We start from the raw sequence: 20,718 nt of genomic DNA on the forward strand, positions 1-20,718 counted from the left end.
TACATGGTTCTGGATGCTCTGTTCTCAAAAAGGAGTCCAAATGATCACAAGGAGGAAGTAATTAGAATCAGAAATACAATTTTCCTCAAAGTTCAAAGTAGATTTATCATTAAAGTACTTGTATGTCACTATAAACTACCTTGAATTAATTTTCTTATGGGCATTTAGAGGAAAAAGGAAATAGTGGAATATAGTGAAATAAAACTATACACAAAGACTGACAAACAACCAAAGTGTAAAAGAAAACAAACTGTGCAATTAAAATAGACAAACAAAAATGAAAATAAACCTGCTCATGTAGCCAGAAATAAAAACACTGTATCTGATGATGTGTAGGGTCAGACCAGGGACAATAATGTGGCTCACTGAGGTCAACTCTACATCAAACAGAATGATTTTACTCAGACATTATTCCGCTGCCTCTTCAGAGAATAGAGGAAGCTGAACTAATGTTAGAATCTAGTTAAGATTTTTTTGATGAAGCAGAGAATCTCACTGGAAATTACGCAAACATCTTCATTCTAATATAGTCACTATTTGGGAAACCATTACAAATCAAATCCCTTGAAGATTTGACTATGGCAAAATATTCATGTTATGTAAGGTCTTTAACCTAAAATGGACGTTTTACTCTTTCTTTCTTTTCTCAGTTCTGATGAGAATCGAAATGTATTAAACAAAGCCGAGATGTTTTTTTTCTATATTGCAAGATCCCAACCAGTTCCTCAAAGATGTTCAGGGAAAGACCCTGCCAACTTTCCCCAACCCATTCTGGAGTTTCTTTGATTCTAGTCCTATTCTTTTTTTTAAGCTTCGACCAGCAACCAAATAGAAGGTGGAGGAAAGGGACTTTCACTCGGGTCCACTGACTGAGTAGAAAAATGCAATGGCAGCTGATAGCAGTTTATTTGGAGCTCTGACCAGCAACCAAACAGTGTTTGGGATTGATTAGCAAGAGCAAATTAAAGATGGCAGGGGAAAGTGCAGTGGCCATCATTGGAGTGGACAAAATTAGAGTGGTTAGCTTTAGCTCTTCGAGACTCCAGTGAAGAGATGCTTCATTCAAAAGGCAAAAACAGAAAAGCCGTTGGTTGTTTTTTTTTCTTCTTTATATCTGCTCAGCTAGGATGGTAGAGATGCCAGGCAGGATAGTGAAATGCTCCTCTTGTGGGATGTGGGAAGGCAGGGAGACCTTCAGTATTTCTGACGACTACAACTGCAAGAGCGCATCCAGCTGCAGCTTCTAACAATCCGTGTTGAGAAGTTGCAGCTGTAACTGGATGAATTCCGGATCATTCAGGAGGCTGAGGGGGTGACAGATAGGATATATAGAGAGGTGGTTACACCCAAGGTGCAGGACACAGGAAACTGGGTGACAGTCAGGAAGGGGAAAGGGGTTAAGGAGCCAGTGCAGAGTACCCCTGTGTCCATCCCCCTCAATGACAGGTAAATCACTTTGGATTCTATTGGGGGGGGGGGGGTGACCTGACAGAGGAAAGTCACAGTGGTTGGTCTTTGGCACTGAGTCCGACTCTGTGATTCAGAAGGGAAAGGGGAGAAGAGGCACGCTGTGGTGATAGAGGAATCGTTATTTAGGGGAATGAACGGGAGATTCTGTGGGTGAGAAGAAGATTCTCAGATGATATGTTGCCTCCTGGGTGTCAGGGTCTGGGATGTCTCAGATCAAATCCTCAGCATTCTTAAGCAGGAGGGTGAATAGCCAGAGGTCGTGGTCCATGTAGGTAGCAATGACGTAGGAAGGATGAGTGATGAGGTTCCGCATAGAGGGTCCAAGGAGTTGGGTGCTAAGTTTACAGTTTAACATGTGGCTAAGGAGTTGGTGGAGGAGCAAGGGCATAAGATTTTTGGATCATTGGGCTCTCTTCCAAGGAAGGTGGAATCTATATAGATGAGACGGTTCGCACTGGAACTGGAGGGGGACTAATATCCTAGAGGGAAGGTTTGTTAATGCTGCACTGTGGGTTTAAACTAGAGTTACAGAGGAATGGGAACCTGAGTGCCAGAACAGATAGTGGAGAGGTTGTGCAGACAGACGTTGGTAAGCCCTGAGACAAAGTCAGAAATCAAAAGGTTGAATGGTGCGACTAGTGTCCCGAGCTGTGAATATTTCAATGCAAGAACTATCGTAGGAAAGGCAGATGAGCTCAGGGAATGGATCAACACCTAGAATTATGTTATTGTAGTCATTAGTGAGACTTAGTTGCAGGAGAGACAAGACTGGCAGCTCAATATTCTGGGGTCCCATTGTTTTAGACGTGACAGAGTGGGAGGGATTAATGGAGGAGGGGTGGTGTTGTTAGTCAGGGAAAATGCCATGGTAGTGCTTAGTCAGGACAGACTGAAGAACTTGACTAGTGAGGTGTTACGGGTGGAACTGAGAAATAAGAAAGGTATGGCCACATTAATGGGGCTAAATTACAGACCACCAAACAGTCCGTGGGATTTAGAGGCACAAATTTGTAAAGAGATTGCAGACTGTTGCAAGAAACATAAGGTTGTTACAGAGGTGATTTTAACTTTCCACAAATTGACTGGGAATCCTATACTGTAAAAGGACTGGATGGGATAGAGTTTGTCAAATGTGTTCTGGAAAGTTTCCTTCGTCAGTATGTAGAAGCCCTAATGAGGCAGTGTGTGATACTGGATTTGTTGTTAGGGAATGAGACAGAACAGGTGACAGAAGTTTGTGTAGAGAAACACTTTGCATCCAGTGACCACAATGCCATTAGTTTCAAAGTAAATCGGCAAAGAGGTAGCTCTGGTCCACAGATTGCAATTCTAAATTGGAAAAAGGCCAACTTTGATGGTATTAGAAATGATTTGGCAAGTGTGGATTGGGACGGGCCGTTTTCTGACAAAGGTGTACTTGGCAAGTGGGAGGCCTTCAAAACGAAATTTTGAGAGTACAAAACTTCTACATGCCTGTCAGAATAAAAGGCAAAGATAACAAGTGCAGGGAACCTTTGTTTTCAAGAGATAGTGCGGCCCTGGTTAAGAGAAAAAAGGAGGTGAATAGGCAAGAAGGAACAAATGAGGCGCTTATGGAGTACAAGAAATGCAAGAGAACACTCATGAAAGAAATCAAGAAGGCATGGAGTTGGTCTCACAATCCATGTGTGGAGCCAAAACAGATGGGAGAGACCTTAAAGGAATTATTTGTATTTGTATTTACTCAGGAGATGACACAGAGTGGCATGAGGTTCATGGACCCTGTATAGATCACAGAGGAGGAGGTGTTTGCTACCCTGAGGCAAATCAAGGTGGATAAATCCCCACAGCCTGACAAAATGCTCCCTCGGACCCTACAAGAGTCAAGCGTAGAATTCCTGGGGCCCAAGCAGAGATTTTTAAATCACCCTTAGTGGCATTGGAGGTACTGGAGGACTGGAGGATAGCCGATGTTGTTCTTCTGTTTTTAAAAAGCCTCTAAACATAAACTAGGTGAGTCTGAGATCAGTTGTGGGAAAGTTATTGGAAGGTATTCTGAGGGGCCTGATATATAAGTATTTGGATAGACATAAACTGATTAAGGATAGTCAGCATGGCTTCTTGTGGGTAGGTCACGTCCAACCAATCTTATAGAGTTTTTCGAGGAAGTTTCCAGGACGAAGGCAAGGCAGTGGATATTGTCTACATGGACTTCAGTGAGGTCTTTGACTAGGTCCTGCACGGGAGGCTGGTTAAGAAGGTTCATTCGCTTGGCCTTCATGAGATATTAAATTAGATTAGACATTGGCTTTGTGGGGGAAGCCAGAGGGAGTTATTAGAGGGTTGACTCTCTGACTGGAGGCCTGTGACAAGTGATATGCCACAGAGATCAGTGCTGGGTCTGTTGTTGATTGTCATCTATATCAATGATCTGGATGATAATGTGGTTAACTAGATTGGCAAGTTTGCAGATGGCACCAAGATTGGGGGTGAGTTGGACGGTGAGGAAGGCTATCATGGCTTACAGAGGGATCTGCATGAGCTGGAAAAATGGGCTGAGAAATGGCAGGTGGAGTTTATTGTAGACAAGTGCAAGGTGTTGTACTTTGGTAGGACCATCTAGGGTAGGGCAGTGAGGAGTGTGGTAGAGCAAAGATCTGGGAATACAGGTCCATAATTCATTGAAAGTGGCATCCTAGGTAGATAGGATTGTAAAGAAAGTTTTTGTCATGTTGGACTTCATAAATCAATGTACTGAGTAGAGATGATGGGATAGCAGGACTGAAGAAAAAAATGAGTAGATTTAAAAGGTGGGGATAGGGAGAGGGAAACACAAGGTGATAGTGAAACCAGGAGGGAGAGGGATGAATTAAAGAGCTGGGAAGTTGTTTTATGATACAGGGCTGGAGAAGGGGGAGTCCAATAGGAAAAGATAGAAGGTCATGGAAGAAGGAAAAGAGGGGAAGGAGCACCAGAGGGAAGGAGATGAGGTGAGAGAGGGAAAAGGGGATGGAGAATGGCGAAGGAGATGGGAGGTGGGGGCCATTACCAGAAGTTTGAGAAAGTGATAATCAGTTCGGAGGCCACCAAGATGGAATATAAGGTGTTGTTCCTCCAACCTGAGTGAGGCCTCATTGCGACAGTAGAGGAGACCATGGATTGACATATGGGAATGGGAAGTGGAATTAAAATGGGTAGCCACTGTGAGATCTCTTCTGGCACATGGAGCATAAGTGCTCAGCAAAGCGGTCTCCCAATCTACATCGGGTCTCACCGATGTACAAGAGGCCATACTGGGAGCACCAAACACAGTTTATGTTCCCAGGAGTCTTGCAGGTGAAGTGTCACCTCACCTGAAAGAACTGTTTGGGGCCCTGAATGGTAGTGAGGGAGGAGGTATAGGGGGCAGGTGTAGCACTTGTTTCACTTGCAAGGATAAGTACCAGGAGGAAGATCAGTGGGGAGAGACAAATGGACAAGGGAGTTGTGTAGGGAGCAATCCCTGCGGAAAGCAGAAAGTGTGGGGAGGGAAAGATGTGCTTGGTGGTGGGATCCTGTTGGAGAAAATGAAAGTTCCAGAGAGTTATGCACTGGAGGTGGAGGCTGGTGGGGTGAGGACATGATAAACCCTATCCCTGGTAGGGTGGCGTCAGGATAGGGGAAGAGCAGACGTGTGTGAAATGGAAGAGATCCTCCACCATCAATGCTGCCCTCAATCGCATCTCTTCCACTTCACGCACATCTGCTCTTAACCCATGCTCTTGTCACCCTACCAGGGATAGGCTTCTTCTTGTCTTCACCCACCGAGCACATCTTTCCCTCCCCCAGCTTTCTGCTTTCCGCAGGAATCGCTCCCTATGCAACTCCCTTGTCCATTCATCCCTCCCCACTGATCTCCTTTCTGGCAATTGTCCTTGCAAGCGGAACAAGTGATACACCCACTCCTACACTTCCTCCCTCACTACCATTCAGGGCCCCAAACAGTGCTTCCAGGTGAGGCCACACTTAACCTGTGAGTCTTTTAGGGTTATTTACTGTCTTTGGTCCTCCCAATGTGGCCTCCTGTACTTTGGTGAGACCTGACGGAGACTGGGAGATCGCTTTGCTAAGCATCTATGTTCTATCCTCCAGAAGAAGGATCTCCTAGTGGTACCCATTTTAATTCCACTTCCCATTCCCATTCTGATACGTCAATCCATGGCCTCCTCTACTGTTGTGATGAGGCCACACTCAGATTGGAGGAACAACACCTTGTACTCCGTCTGGGTAGCCTCCAACCTGATGGCATGGACATTGATTTCTCAAAACTTCCAGTAATGCCCATCCCCCTCCCCTTCACCATTCCCCATCTCCCTTTTCCCTCTCTCACCTTATCTCCTGCCTGCCCATTGCCTTCCTCTGGTGCTCCTCCCCCCTTTTCTTTCTTCCATGGCCTCTGTTCTCAACTATAAGACTCTCCCCTCTCCAGCCCTGCATCTCTTTCACCAATTGACTTCCTAGCTCTTTATTTCATTCCTTCCCCCTCCTGGTTTCACCTATCACCTCGTGTTTTCTCTCCCATCCCACCTTTTAAATCTACTCATCTTTTTTTTTCTCCAATGCTGCCGAAGGGTCTTGGCCTGAAACACTAACTGTACTTTTTTCCATAGATGTTGCCTGGCCTGCTGTGTATCTCCAGCATTTTGTGTGTGCTGCTTGGATTTCCAGCATCTGTAGATTTTCTCTTGTTTGTGACCGAAGATGGGATGTTATGCTAAAGTTGTATAAGACACTGGTGAGGCCTAATTTGGAGTATTGTGTGTAGTTTTGGTCACCTACATCCAGAAAGATATAAACAAGGTTGAGAGAGTACAGAGAAAATTTGCAAAAATGGTGCCGGATCTGGAGGACCTGAGTTATAAGGAAAGATTGAATAGGTTAGGACTATATTCTCTATCAAATCGCCTCTCAATCTTCTACATTCTAGAGGTGTACAAAATTGATGGGTGTATAGATAGGGTTTTCCCACTGAGGTTGGATGGGACTACAACCAGAGGTCATGGCTTAAGGATGAAAGGTGAGAATTAAAGGGAAACATGAGGAGAAACGTCTTCACTCAGAGGGTTGTAAGAGTGTGCAATGAGCTACCTGCACAAGTGATGCATGCGAGCTTGATTTCAACACTTAAGACAAGTTTGGATAGGTACATGGATGGTAGAGGTATGGAGGGCTATGATCCCACAGCAGGTTGACAGCAGTAGGCAGTTTAGATGGTATTGGCATGGAATAGATGGGCTGAAGGGCCTGTTTCTGTGCTGTACTTCTTTATGACTCTATAACTAACACGGTTGTTCTTAAATGTCCTGCACATGGCTAAACTAATCATAAAGCAATAAATCGAAGAGCCAGCCAACAAATACCATCCCAGGGCAATTACAGATGGTAACTAGCATTAACCATACTTCAGCGTGGGAATAAAATTAAATACACTATATAAATATAAAAGACTGTGAAGAAATATCAGCTTACCATCCTCTCAGTTAACAGGTATAAGTAATTTGGGTCCACTTTATCAAGCAATATGCTGTGGCGAATTGGAGATTCATCTCTCAGCTCAGTCAGAATACTTCGGCGAATGACTTTCCTATTTTCATCCAGAACCAGCTGCAATAAAAATCTTGCAGTTAATTCATTTTCAACACTGCTTCCATAGTCTGAACTGGTATCTGACTTACAGTAACATAACATCACATAAATCTGCTAATCTTCATTCACATTTCTCATTATTGGATTGGGAGAGTATGCCATTCTCAGATTGGCTGCTGTATCCTACAGTGAGTCCACTTCAAAAGGCTGAGGTTGTCAAAGACTGTTGAGAAACAAATCACAAGAAAATATCCCTACCGAAGGAACTCAATGAGTCAGGCATTAATTGTGGAGGCTGAGGGATGCCTAAGACAAGAGCCATTGAAAAAAAATCTTCTGTTCTTTTTTGTTATTAGTCTTCTTCAAAGTAATGCTATGCATAAAAGTGCACTGTGAACCAGAGACATTCAGACATGCCAACCAGGATGGTCTTTACAAAATCTCAGAACAAATTGGAACAGAATAACTTCAAAACTGTGGAGATGCATATCGACTGTGCGAGAAATGTGTCTCCTCTGCCCCCATTCATTATCAATAACCCTACAGTTAACATCACTTTAGCACTGAGGATGCTAGGCATCTTTATTTCACAGGACCTCATGTGTGAGAACCATATCTGCATTAACAAAAAGTCTTGGCAGAGGATGTACTTTCTGTGGCATTTGGTCAAATTCAATCTTCCCCAGAACATACTGGTTCTGTACTACACTGCCATCATAGAGAGTTTCCTCACATCAGCCATTACTGTCTGGTTTGGTGCAGCATCCTCTCTCAACACACTGAATGAACACCACAGTGAGCTGGTCAGCAGGAAAGGTCATTAGCTGCAGTCTACCATCACACAGGACTTGTATGTTTCCAGGACAAAGAAATGGGTAGGAAAATCATTGCAGAACCTACCCACAGAGCACACTGTCTTTTCCAAATGCTCTCTTCTGGTCTTTAAAATAGAAACCTTGCACTATCTTAAAAGTTTCTTTCTCCCAGGCAGTTAATCTGATCAACTATTCTAGTTAGCCCAATACACCACCCTGTATCTATTACCTCAGTTATTGCACTGCTCTGTAAACACCTTAAACCACTTTTTATAAAACTGTTAACACTGTAAATACATGCTGGTGTTTATGTATTTTTGCACATTTTGTTCCATATCCATACTTTAACCTGTAACTTTATTTTTCATATACAGTAGATTCTGCTTAATTGGGGCAGCCACTTATTTGGGACAACTCTTAAAGAATAAAAACTAATTGAGAAAATAGTTGTGATTCCCATCATTTATTTGGGACACTATGCTGTTTAATTGGGACAGGAGACTGTTGCTGAACAGTTTCTAACAAACGTCAGTCACAAGCAATTACGTGACATTAGATGCAACACCATTCTCCAAGTGAGCAGTTTTTAAATACCACCAGTTGCACATATTTGTGTTCAAAAAGCAGCAACTGTGGTCACTGATTGTTGACGATAAATAAGCAGTAAGACAATTCAAAACTGTTTTGCTCACTGTAATTTCAAGCATTCAGGCTTGGAGATGCCAGAACTGTTGACAGTGAAAATTAAACTATTTCACTACTTCTGAAAATTAGAAACTACAGGGAATTTAGGGTTTCAGCAATCATCTTTAATGTTACAATGAAAATGAAGATTAGGAGGATGCAATCATCAGCAGCTTTGTATGAAGCCAGTCCATTATCTTCACTAGATGTCTGCGCTGATTCTTTTCATTTACAGTCATAAGAATGCAATGCAGATGAATTTCTCCATTGATAACTATTAGGAACTAATCCACAGTTTTATAGTACTGCAGTAGTTTCAGTAATGTCCTAATTCTGTATTTCATTTACTGTAAATACATCATCTGTTACTCAGTTAGTCATTTCCTGCTAGGGGGGCAGGAAATCAAAACCAGAATATAACATACATTACACCATTCAGGGTACAGCAGCCGAGGGATATTGCTAAGAATATCAGGACATGTACACTTGGGAATGATCCGAGGGAACTGTTCCAAGCAATTAGCTACTGGAGAGCAATACAGTGCTTTGCCAGAAACACGGCAACATGTTGGGGGAGCAAATGCGGAGTTAAAGAATGTGATATTGACTATTATGGGTACTAACAGCAGGGACCCAACAGACGAGTTGTGTAAATGTTACCAGAGGAAAGGAAAACACCTCACTGAATTTGTGCCCCATCTGTGGATGGTGTTCCAAGGGGTGTATAGATCAACATTAGATAGTGATCATTTAGAGCCAGAACCCAAATATAGATGGTTAAGAACATTAGTGTCTGATAGCACCAATGAATCTAGAAAGATATTGGAGCCATTTGGTCCAGGTGACCATGCACATGCTGAGGCATGGGTATTTAGACAAATGATTAGAGCATGGGAGACGGAAGTATGGGAGTTAGATTTTAACTATAGGAATACTCCAGAGGCAGCTAAAGTGTGTTCCCTTCGAGAAAATACATGGGATGTCATGTGGGGAGAAGCCAGGGGGGAAATTGTAGAAGGGGAATAACACAGCGCTGGAGTGTGCCTTCACCCAATTGGGGAAGCTACTGCTGGGGGCAGTACAGCGCTCAAAACTGCTGTTTCAGCTGTGTTAATGTGGGTCATTATGCCCAGAACTGTACAGCAAACAGATCACTTGATCTGACTCCTAACAAGAATCAGAGATTTCAATTACAGAGAGGTCAAAATAAGTTGGAATTCTGGTTAATGTGAGGATTTCGTGCTTTAAACTTGTTGAATGTTGTTTACTTTTGTATGATGAATAACTTCCAACATTCCTGTTTTAAAGTCTTGGAGTAACACATTTCCTCAATGGTGTCAGAATGCAACTGTATGTTATTGGTAATGGTTTAACCCTTCGGAACAAGCGATTTTCTTAGAAGTGTGAATGGTTTGCATGTTTCAATTGTATGAAGTGTGGTCACATGTGAGTTCATCTGAGAGAGAGAGAGAGAGTGTGTGTGTCTGTGAGAGAAAGAGTGTAAAGGTGATTTTTAAGAGGCTGTGCCTTTAAGAGGTTTCAACAATATGTTAATGTTTCGGAGCCTCAACCAGCAGTTCTTTAAAAATGTGTGAAAGCTTTTCGAGGCAAGAATTAACCGCTTATTTTAAGTTTTGAAGTTACTTGAGAAGGTTCTAAAGGAAGAACAGTATAAGCATAGATTTTTGTTTGACCTGTGTTTTTGGTTTGTCTTTCTTTATGTGTTTTCCATGGAATTGATTTTTAGAGAAACTCAGATTCCACACTGGCCAGGTGTAATCTGGGTTAAAATGGAAAGTTGTGCATGTATAACATGTGGGATATGAGATGCCCACATTTGTTCATTAATTGCTCATTAGTGGACAGTTAACATTTTTACTAGTATTACCTTTCATTTTCTTTGATATTCATGGAGGGTCCGGAAAATTTAGTAGGTGTATACACGGGTATTCTATTGTGTAAGCTCACGTGTTCTTCCATTGAGACAATAAAGATACTTGTTGGTAATTACAGATTCTCTCTGTACCTCTCTGATCATTATTACTAAGAGGTAGATCTTTGTAACAGTGTGTACCACTTGCACTGGCAGCTTGTTCCATACTCTCACAACCCTCATGTTCCCCTTAAACTTTTCACCATGTTCCCCTCATTGGTCCTACCAAAGTGCAATATTTTGTACTTGTCTGGATTAAGTTCCATCTGACATTTTTCAGCCCATTTTTCCTGTTGGTCCAGATCCCGTTGTAAGCTCTGTTAGCCTTCTGCGCTGTCTACTACATCCCAATCTTGGTGTCATCCACAAATTTGCTGATTCAGTGAACGGAAAAAATCCATTTATGATCTCCCCCATCTCTTTTGGCTCCACACATAGATTACCATTCTGATCTTCCAGAGGACCAGTTTTGTCCCTTGCAATCTTTTTGCTCTTAACATATCTGTAGAATCCCTTAGGATTCTCCTTCACCTTGTCTGCTAGTGATTCCACCCACCCCGCTCATGTACTGTTTATCCCAGTCCCATCAGGATGTAGCATCCACACCAGGCTCACTAGACTCAAAAACAGTTACTTTCCCCAAGCAGTAAGGCTGTTCTACACCCCTCACTCCCACTACTTTAACATTTCCTCTCAGTCACCTTACGTACAGCCAATCCTGTGCCTAGAGTCACTTTAGAATCAATAGAATACAATCAATCTATGTATATAAGCTATCTTAGGCACTTATATTTATTGTGTCCTTTATCTTATTGTGTTTTTTATGCCATATCCAATCAGGAGCAACAATAATTTTGTTCTCCTTTACACTTGTTTACTGGAAATGACATTAAACAATTTTGAACAACACACATAATAGTTGCTGGTGAACGCAGCAGGCCAGGCAGCATCTCTAGGAAGAAGTACAGTCGACATTTCAGGCCGAGACCCTTCGTCAGGGCTAACTGAAGGAAGAGTGAGTAAGGGATTTGAAAGTTGGAGGGGGAGGGGGAGATCCAAAATGATAGGAGAAGACAGGAGGGGGAGAGATGGAGCCAAGAGCTGGACAGGTGATTGGCAAAGGGGATATGAGAGGATCATGGGACAGGAGGTCCGGGAAGAAAGACAAGGAGGTGGGGGGGAGGGGGGACCCAGAGGATGGGCAAGGGGTATATTCAGAGGGACAGAGGGAGAAAAAGGAGAGTGAGAGAAAGAATGTGTGTATAAAAATAAGTAACAGATGGGGTACGAGGGGGAGGTGGGGCATTAGCAGAAGTTAGAGAAGTCGATGTTCATTAGCGGAAGTTAGAGAAGTCGATGTTCGTTTGCGGAAGTTAGAGAAGTCGATGTTCATTAGTGGAAGTTAGAGAAGTCAATGTTCATTAGACAGTTAAACAATCTTGAATCATTTTTGTTGCATGTCACGCCAAAACAGCACAGCAAATTCCTAATATATGTAAATATATTAGGTGAATAAAGCTGATCCTTGAATGTGTGATTACAATTGTGTCAAGTCCCAAATGGTAATTTCCAGCAGCACATGTAAGTGATGTAGTAAATTAACTGACAACATCAGCATCTGATGAATATTCTGCACTATGTGATAACAAACAGGATTTAGCAGGAATGGAAAGAGATTGTGATTATTTCTTGATGTACCACTGCACTCTGGATGGGACCCCCCACCTATGCAGCTGACATGTTTTCAACATTACCTAATGATGGCAAAGCCCACACAATACCACTTATAGAGTCATAGAAAAGTACAGCACAGAAACAGGCCCTTCGGCCCATCTAGTCCATGCTGAACCACTTAATTCCCCTACTCCCATTGACCTAGCCCTCCATGCCCCTACAATCCATGTATCTACTTATCCAAACTTTGCTTAAACATTGAAATTGAGCTCGCATGCACCACTTGTGCTGGCTGCTTGTTCCACACTCTCACGGCCCTTTGAGTGAAGATGTTTCCCTTCCTGTTCCCCTTAAACTTTTCACCTTTCACTTCTAACTCATGATCTCTATTTGTAGTCCCACCCAGCCTCAGTGTAAAAAGTCTACTTGCATTTACCCTATCTATACCCCTCATAATTTTCTTTCTTTTTCAATCTTTTTATTAATTTCATAGAATGAAAACATAACAAAGCAAAAATATAAGTAGTAGGAGATTCATTGTTATATTTAAAATGAGTAATTGTAAAACCAAATAGTAAAAATTAACAAAGCTCCCAATCGTGCAGAATAATAGTGAATAATACAAAGCAAAAAAAAACTGAAGAAAAATCATGAAAAAGAAAAAAAACAAACCCCATCCCCCCAAAAAACTAAACTAAACAGAATTAGTCAACTAAACTAAAAGACTTGGACAATACTAACAATTTGAAAATGGGAAAGAAGAAAACCTTAGTGTCGATGACTCCATTCCTCTCAACCAACAGTACAGAGAAATAAAACAAGTTTGGAAATGGTCAAACTACATCAAATGAAAATGCTGAATGAATGGCCTCCAAGTTTTTGCAAATCTAATGGAAGGGTCATAAACTGCACTTCTAATTTTTTCCAAATTCAAACATACCATAGTTTGTAAAAACCAATGAAATACCGTAGGAGGGTTAATCTCTTTCCAATTCAGCAAAGTTGATCTTCTAGCCATTAGAGTAAGAAATGCAATCATCCTACGTGCTGAAGAGGTTAGATAATTTGAACCTATCATTGGTAATCCAAGGATAGCAGTAATTGGATGAGGTTGTAAGTCTATATTCAAAACCCTTGAAATAATGTCAAAAATGTCTTTCCAATATTTTTCCAACAAAGGACATGACCAAAACATGTGAGTTAAAGAAGCTATCTCGGAATGACATCTATCACATATAGGATTTATATAAGAGTAATAACGAGATAGTTTATCTTTGGACAAATGAGTCCTGTGCACTACTTTAATCTGTATCAACACATGATTAGCACATATAGAGGATAAATTAACCAACTGAAGAATTTTTTCCCATTTTTCAATCGGTATAATAATAATGTTAAGTTCACTTTCCCAGTCAGCTTTAATTTTATTGGAAACATCAGGACATAAATTCATAATTATATTATATATAATTGCTACAACACTTTTCTGAGAGAGATTTAAATCTAAAGCCTCATAATTTCCTATCCCTCTATCTAATCTCCTCTCAATCTTCTACACTCTAAGGAATAAAGGCCTAACCTATTCAATCTTTTCTTATAACTCTGGTCCTCCAGACCCAGCAACATCTCGTAAATTTTCTCTGTAGTCTTTCAAACTTACTTACATCTTTCCTGTAGGTAGTTGACCAAAACTGCACACAATACTCCAAATTAGGCCTCATCAATGTCTTCTACAACTTTAACGTAACATCTATCTCCTGTACTCAGTATTTTGATTTATGAAGGCCAGTGTGCCAAAAATCTTTACAACTCTATCTACCTGTGACACCACTTTCAATTAATTATGGACCCACATTCCCAGATCCCTTCACTCTACCGCACTCCTCAGTGCCCTACCGTTCACTGTGTAAGACCTAGCTTGGTTGGTCATATCAAAGTGCAGCACCTTGCACTTATCTGCATTAAACTTCATTTGCTAATTTTCAGCTCATTTTTCCAGCTGGTCCAGATCCCTCTGCAAGCCATGATAGACTTCCTTGCTGTCCACTACACCCCCCAATTTCTTCTCAGTTGTTGCCAACACAGATTGGAGTTCCCTACGCTAGGGCAATGGCAGCCATCTAAAAGTCATGGAAAAACAAGTGTTTGTGATACCATGTGCTGAATGTGACACCTTTTAAAGAGCTACTCACAATGGGTGGTTTCCTCAGAGCTTTTTGGACAATGAACTGATGGGCTTCAGAGTCTCCACACAGACACTTCTGTTGATCCCTACATAGAAACTGGCACTTGGAGGCATAGAGCTATATAGCACAGAAACAGGTTCTCTGGTCCAACTGGTCCATATCGGCCAAGATGTCCCAGCCCAGCTTATCCCATTTGTCAGCATTTAGCCCATAGCCTCTTAAACCTTTCCAGTCTGTGTACGTGTCCAACTGTCTTTTAAAAATTGTTATTTGACCTGTCTCAGCCACTTCCTCTGGCATCTGATTACACGTGAGGTACCTCCCATTTGGCATGGTGGAGATATGTGTCTCCCAAAGGGGATGTAAGGCATCCACCCCTCCGCTAGTACATGGGACATCATGTAGCACCTGCTCAGCGTCCCGTGAAGTCATGGGAGGAGGTGGTGGATAGTCGCAAGAGCAGCTGGCGCATATGAAAGTCCTGGTTACGTGATCACTGACACCCGCAAATAATCACCCGTCTTGTAAAGGCACTGCCCCTAAGCAGACAGTGGCAAACCACTTACGTACAAAAAATTTACCAAGAGAAATCTTGGTCACAGAAAGATCAAGATCACTATGTCATACGACACTGCACCTAATAAACAAACGAACAAACCACCCTTTGTGTAAACAGTTGATCCTAAAGTCCTATTAAATTTTTCCCCTCTCGCCTTAAACATACGTACTCTAGTTCTTGATACCTCAACTCTGGGAAGAAGACTGTATGCATTCAGATGTCTACGCCTCTTGTAATTTAATATATCTCTATAAGGTCACCTCTCAGTCTCCTGGTAGCATTATTGTAAATCTTTCCTGCACTCTTTCCAGTTTAATAACATCTTCCCTAAAACAGGGTGACCACACTGAACGCAATACTCCAAATGTAGCCTCATCAGTGTCCTGTACAACTGCACCACAGCTTCCCAACCTTTATGTTCAATGCTCTGATGACTTACGAAGATCACATCCCAGGAATCTCCTTTGACATTCTGTCTACCTGTCCATCTGTGACTACTTTTAGGGAACCATGTACTTGGGCACCAAGGCCCCCCTGTTCCACAACACACCCCAGGGTCCTGCATTCACTGTGAAAATCCAACCTGGATTTGATTTTCCAAAATGCAACACCTCACACTTATCCGAATTAAGCTCCACTTGCCATTCTTCAGCCCACCTACTCAGCTGATTGAGATTCCCTCATGCTTTTTGATAATCTTCTTCATTGTCCACTATACCATCTACTTTAGTGTCATTTGCAAACTTACTGACCATGTCTTGTCCATTCATTGATATAAATGACAGAAAACAGCAGCACTAACCCCTGAGGCACACCACTAGTCATGGGCCTCCAGTCCAAAATACAATTTTCCACCATCACCATCTGTTTTCTACTGTCCAGCCAACTGTGCATCAAATTAGACAGGTCTCCCTAGATTCTATGTGATCTAACCTTCCATGTGGAACCTTATCAAAAGTTTTACTGAAGTCCATATAAACCACATTGTTGTCATCAACTTTCTTGGTCATATCTTCAAAAATGCCTAACATGATTGTAAGGCATGATGTCCCATGTACAAAGCCGCACAGACTAATCCTAACCAACCCCTAGTATTACGGACATACACATATCTTATCACTTGAATCATCTCCAGTCACCTACCTACCACAGATGTTAGATTTACTGGCCTATATTTTCCAGTTTTTGTTTTTGCTGCCCTTCTTAAATGAATGCATGACATTCACTACCTTCCAGCCTACCAATACCTCACCCATGGCTAAATACTATATCTCAGACAGAGCTTTTCTAGTCTCCTACAGTGTTCTTGGACATTCCTGATCAGGCCTTGGAGATCTGCCCACCTTTCATATTTCTTTAAGGCATTCAGCACCTCCTCTACTGTCTTATGGCTTAGCCCCAAGTCCTCCACATTTACTTTTTCTTGTCCCAAATGCTTCCTGTCTTCCTTCATTGTGAAACCAGAGAAGAAGTATTTATTTGGAACTTTGCCCATTTCCTGGGGCTCCACAAAGGCCTACTGTTTGGTCACCACAGCAGAGACATCTAGAACAGAAGAGGATAGGTTTGAAGTGTGAAATAAGAGAATCATAGGGAATCTGAGGAAAATAATTTCACCCAGAGGATTATTGCAATTAGGAGCACACTGTCTGAGAAGGTGGTGGCAGCAAACACACCACAAAAGTTGGCAGAACAGAGGAATCTTAATGTCTATCTCCATAAGTCCCTCAAAGTTGCCATGCAAGTTGATAGGGTTGTTAAGGTATATTGGCCTTCATTAATCAGGGGACTGAGCTCCAGATTCATGAGGTAATGTTGCAGCTTTATAAAACCCTGGTTATACAACTCTTGGAAAATTGTCTTCAGGTCCTGTCACTGCTAGGATGCTGCCTGGATGAGAGAGCGTAGGTTGAGCGAGCTAGCGCTTCTCTATTTGGAGCAAATGAGGATGAGAGGTGACTTGATAGAAGTATGCAAGATGATAAGTGGCACAGATGGAGTAGATAATCAGAGACTTTTTCCCAGGATGGACATTGTGGATGTGAGTGGGCATTTTAAGGTGATTGGAGGCAAGTATAGGGGAGATATCAGAGCTAACTGTTCTACACAAGAGAGTGGTGGGTCCTTAGACCACCTGTACTGTGCTGTAATGTTCTGTGTTCTAGGATAGATTGAGGCTCCGAAGTAGAGACACCTAATGTAGGTTGAAAGATATGGTGGATACTTTTGTAACCTCAAAAAAAAAGGGATACGGTTAAGGGACAGGCTTGCACGTATTTCCATTGAAACACGGACATCTAGAGCAGGAATAACTGAGTCACTGAAATAGCATTTTTGATTGCGATGAGTGTGTTGAACTATGTGTTGCTATTTTCAATGACATTGGACAAGAGTGGCACAGATAAACGTCGTCTTGCTGCTACTACCACAGAAAGCATCCTGATGATACAAGTGTCTTTCCAAATGATGCATTAATGCTATCCCCGACAAATATTTGGTGTGCAAGGAAGATTTTTGTTAAATAATGCCTGATATTAATGACTTTCTTGGTTAGTGCACAGATATTCTACATAATACTGTCATGGTCCGGTCCGTGAAGTCCGTATTCCGGTTAACGGTCTGGTCCATCGACCCTTGCTCCAGGTTTTCCTGTTTACCCTGTTTCTGTTCTTGTTGAGCTCTAATTGATGCAGCTGATGCTCATTGGGGCTGGCTGCATAAATACCTCCAGAGACCAGGGCATGGCTGCTGGATTGTTCATGTCCTTACTCCTTGTATGCCTTCCTCTGCCTTCTATTTCCTCGCCTGAAGCCTTGCCTTGTTTTGCCGGTAACTCTTGCCTCACCTGAAGTTCTCGTTTTGCCTTGCATTGCCTGAAGCCTTGCCTTGTTTTGCCGGTAACTCTTGCCTTGCCTGAAGTTCTCGTTTCGCCTTGCATTGCCTGGGGCCTTGCCTGGTCTTGCTGGTAACTCTCGCCTCATCTCGCCTGCAGTCTTGTCCTGGAGCCACCCCGTACCTAGCTCCATTCCTGTCCCTCGCCTCCGCCAGGTAAGTCAGGCTGTCTTGCCATTACCTACGGTTGATTCTGTCCCTTCCTGTCCCATGCCTCCGTCGGGTGGTGATCCGTGCCCTGCCCAGGAGGAGCCAGCCTAGCCTCAAGCCTGAAGACTCCAGCCTCCTGCCTAGCCCCAAGCCTGAAGACTCCAGCCTCCTGCATAGCCTCAAGCCTGAAGACTCCAGCTCCTGCCTAGCCTCAAACCTGAAGACTCCAGCCTCCTGCCTAGCCTCGCCTCTAGCTTCAAGCCTGAAGACTCCAGCCTCCTGCCTCCTGCCAAGCCTCGCCTCTAGCCTCAAGCCTGAAGACTCCATCCTCCTGCCTCCTGCCAAGCCTCGCCTCAAGCTTCAAGCCTGAAGACTCCATCCTCCTGCCTCCTGCCAAGCCTCGCCTCAAGCTTCAAGCCTGAAGACTCCAGCCTCCTGCCTCCTGCCAAGCCTCGCCTCAAGCCTCAAGCCTGAAGACTCCATCCTCCTACCTCCTGCCAAGCCTCGCCTCTAGCTTCGCCTGAAGACTCCAGCCTCCTGCCTCCTGCCAAGCCTCGCCTCAAGTCTCTAGCCTCAAGCCTGAAGACTCCAGCCTCCTGCCAAGCCTCGTCTCAAGTCTCTAGCCTCTAGCCTCAAGCCTGAAGACTCCAGCCTCCTGCTTCCTGCCAAGCTTCACCTCAAGTCTCTAGCCTCTAGCCTCAAGCCTGAAGACTCCAGCCTCATCCTGCTTGCCTGCCAAGCCTCATCCTTGCCTAGTTCTGGGGTCCGAGCCAGAGGCAAGACCCGGGTACTGGGTCCTTGTCCAGTCTCCAGCTCGGAGTCCAAGCCTGGGCTCCTAGCTCTCTTGTCCAGTCCTGTTCCGGGTTCCCGGTTTTCGAGTCCATGTCCTAGCTCTCACCCTGTATCCTAGTTCTGTCCCTAGTCCTTCAGTGTCTGTGTCCATTCCCAGCCACCGCCTTATGACAAATACTACCTCTTAGTCATTGAACATTACAGCACAGTACAAGACCTTTGGCCCACAATGTTGTGACAACCTTTTAAATCTACTCTAAGATCAATCTAATCCTTCCCTGCTACATAATCCTCTACTTTTCTATCATCTAAGTGTCCCTAATATATCTGCTTCTCACCACCCCTGGCAGGGCACTGATGCACCCCCGTATATATCACCTTAAAATTATACCCCTCGTGTTAACCATTTCTGCACTGGGAAAACAAGTCTCCAGAGTTATCCACTCAATCTACGCCTCATCATCTTTGACACCTCCATCAGATCACGAGTAAGACTACTCATACCCTGAACCCAGCCGAGAGGGTGGAACTGTCCCAGTGCAATGGTTTTTCCACGTTAAAATCTCTCACGCACAGGTTTCTTTGTGCAGTTCTCTGTGCAAATCTATCATGGCTGGATATGATGGACAACCAATCATGCTGTGTACATACATCTATTGATGCTTCTGGACACATCTTCAGTGATGTTCCTGGAATCATCGAGTGTTTCGGGTCTTTCAACATCATACAACCTCCTCCAGGTGACCCAGCCGCGGCTGATCAGACCCCAGCTTGTGTCCAGATGGCTAGCTACTTATGACTCCATGGCTCCCCTCTTTTGAGCCACAGCCATCTTGAGGCCTTCTCTGCTGCATCGGTGGTACTGCGGATGGCTCTCCTCTTCTTCTCTTCCTCGATGCCCAAAATGCTGAAGGCTCTAACTAAAGAACAGGCTATGAATCCCCTACAACCAACCTCCACTGGGAGACACCTCGCTCTCCATCCAGCCTGCTGACAGTTGCTGACCAGTCCTGCGTACTTGGAGAGTTTCCTTTCAAAGGCCTCCTCCAAGTTATCTTCCCATGGGACTGTCAGCTCCAGCAGCACCACTTGCTTAGTAGACTCAGACACTAGGACAATGTCTGGTCGCAGGATGGTGGCTGCGATATGTTTGGGGAACTTCAGATGTCCTTCGAGGTCCACCAACAGCTGCCAGTCCCATGCAGAGGTCAGGATGCCTGCAGATGTTCTTTTGGCAGGTATTGGCTGCTCCCTAGCTCTGACGAAGACAATGGTCTGCTTGGAGGGTCGGGACCGCTTCGCCCACTCAACTCCTGCGCTGACGGCTTCAGCAATGGTCTTCAGGACCTGATCATGCCTCCACCTGTACCGTCCCTCACCAAGTGCCCTTGCACAGCCGCTGAGGATGTGCTCCAGGGTTCCTCGCTTGGAGCACAGTGGGCACGCAGATGACTCTGCCTTGCCCCATGTGTGCAGGTTTGATGGGCTTGGAAGCACATCGTACACTGCCTGGATGAGAAATTGGATGCGGTGTGGTTCGGCTTTCCAAAGATCAGCCCAGGTCACTTTCCTCTCAACCACATTCTCCTATCTTGTCCAAGCTCCCTGTTGCTTCATTCCCACCGCTTTGCAGGCTCTCATCTCCTCCACTACAGCCCTCACCTCCTCCTGAACTAGACGACGTCTTTCCTTCCCTCTGGTGTCCATTTGGGGAGTTGGAAAGGATCCTAGCCCAGCTCGGCCTTGTGTGACCACTTCCACCAGCCTCCTGTGACGCAGCCTTGCTTCTGCCTCCTGAACAGCTTCCTCTGCCCTCCACTTCCTGCCAGTACTTACTTGGATCCCTGCTCTAGCCACCTTCGGATCACTTGAGTCCCTATACTGTAGCACTTCTTTGGCTCTTGTTACCTTGAATTCTTCCTCCAAGGATTTGAAGGGCAGTTGCAGTTTGTTGTGGTG

General features: G+C 43.8%; 1 protein-coding gene across 1 annotated transcript in view; it reads right to left on the reverse strand.

Moving 5' to 3' along the window:
• The window catches only part of LOC134359293 (plexin-C1-like), a 182,538-nt gene that overhangs the window by 114,919 nt on the left and 46,901 nt on the right, over window positions 1-20,718 (reverse strand). Inside the window, exon 3 of the mRNA XM_063072290.1 lies at window positions 6,958-7,092. Within this exon, the coding sequence (XP_062928360.1) occupies window positions 6,958-7,092 (135 nt within the window). The remainder of the gene's footprint in view (window positions 1-6,957; window positions 7,093-20,718) is intronic.

The sequence above is a fragment of the Mobula hypostoma genome, chromosome 20 (genome assembly GCF_963921235.1).
Source record: "Mobula hypostoma chromosome 20, sMobHyp1.1, whole genome shotgun sequence".
In the NCBI taxonomy this organism is placed as follows: domain Eukaryota; kingdom Metazoa; phylum Chordata; class Chondrichthyes; order Myliobatiformes; family Myliobatidae; genus Mobula; species Mobula hypostoma.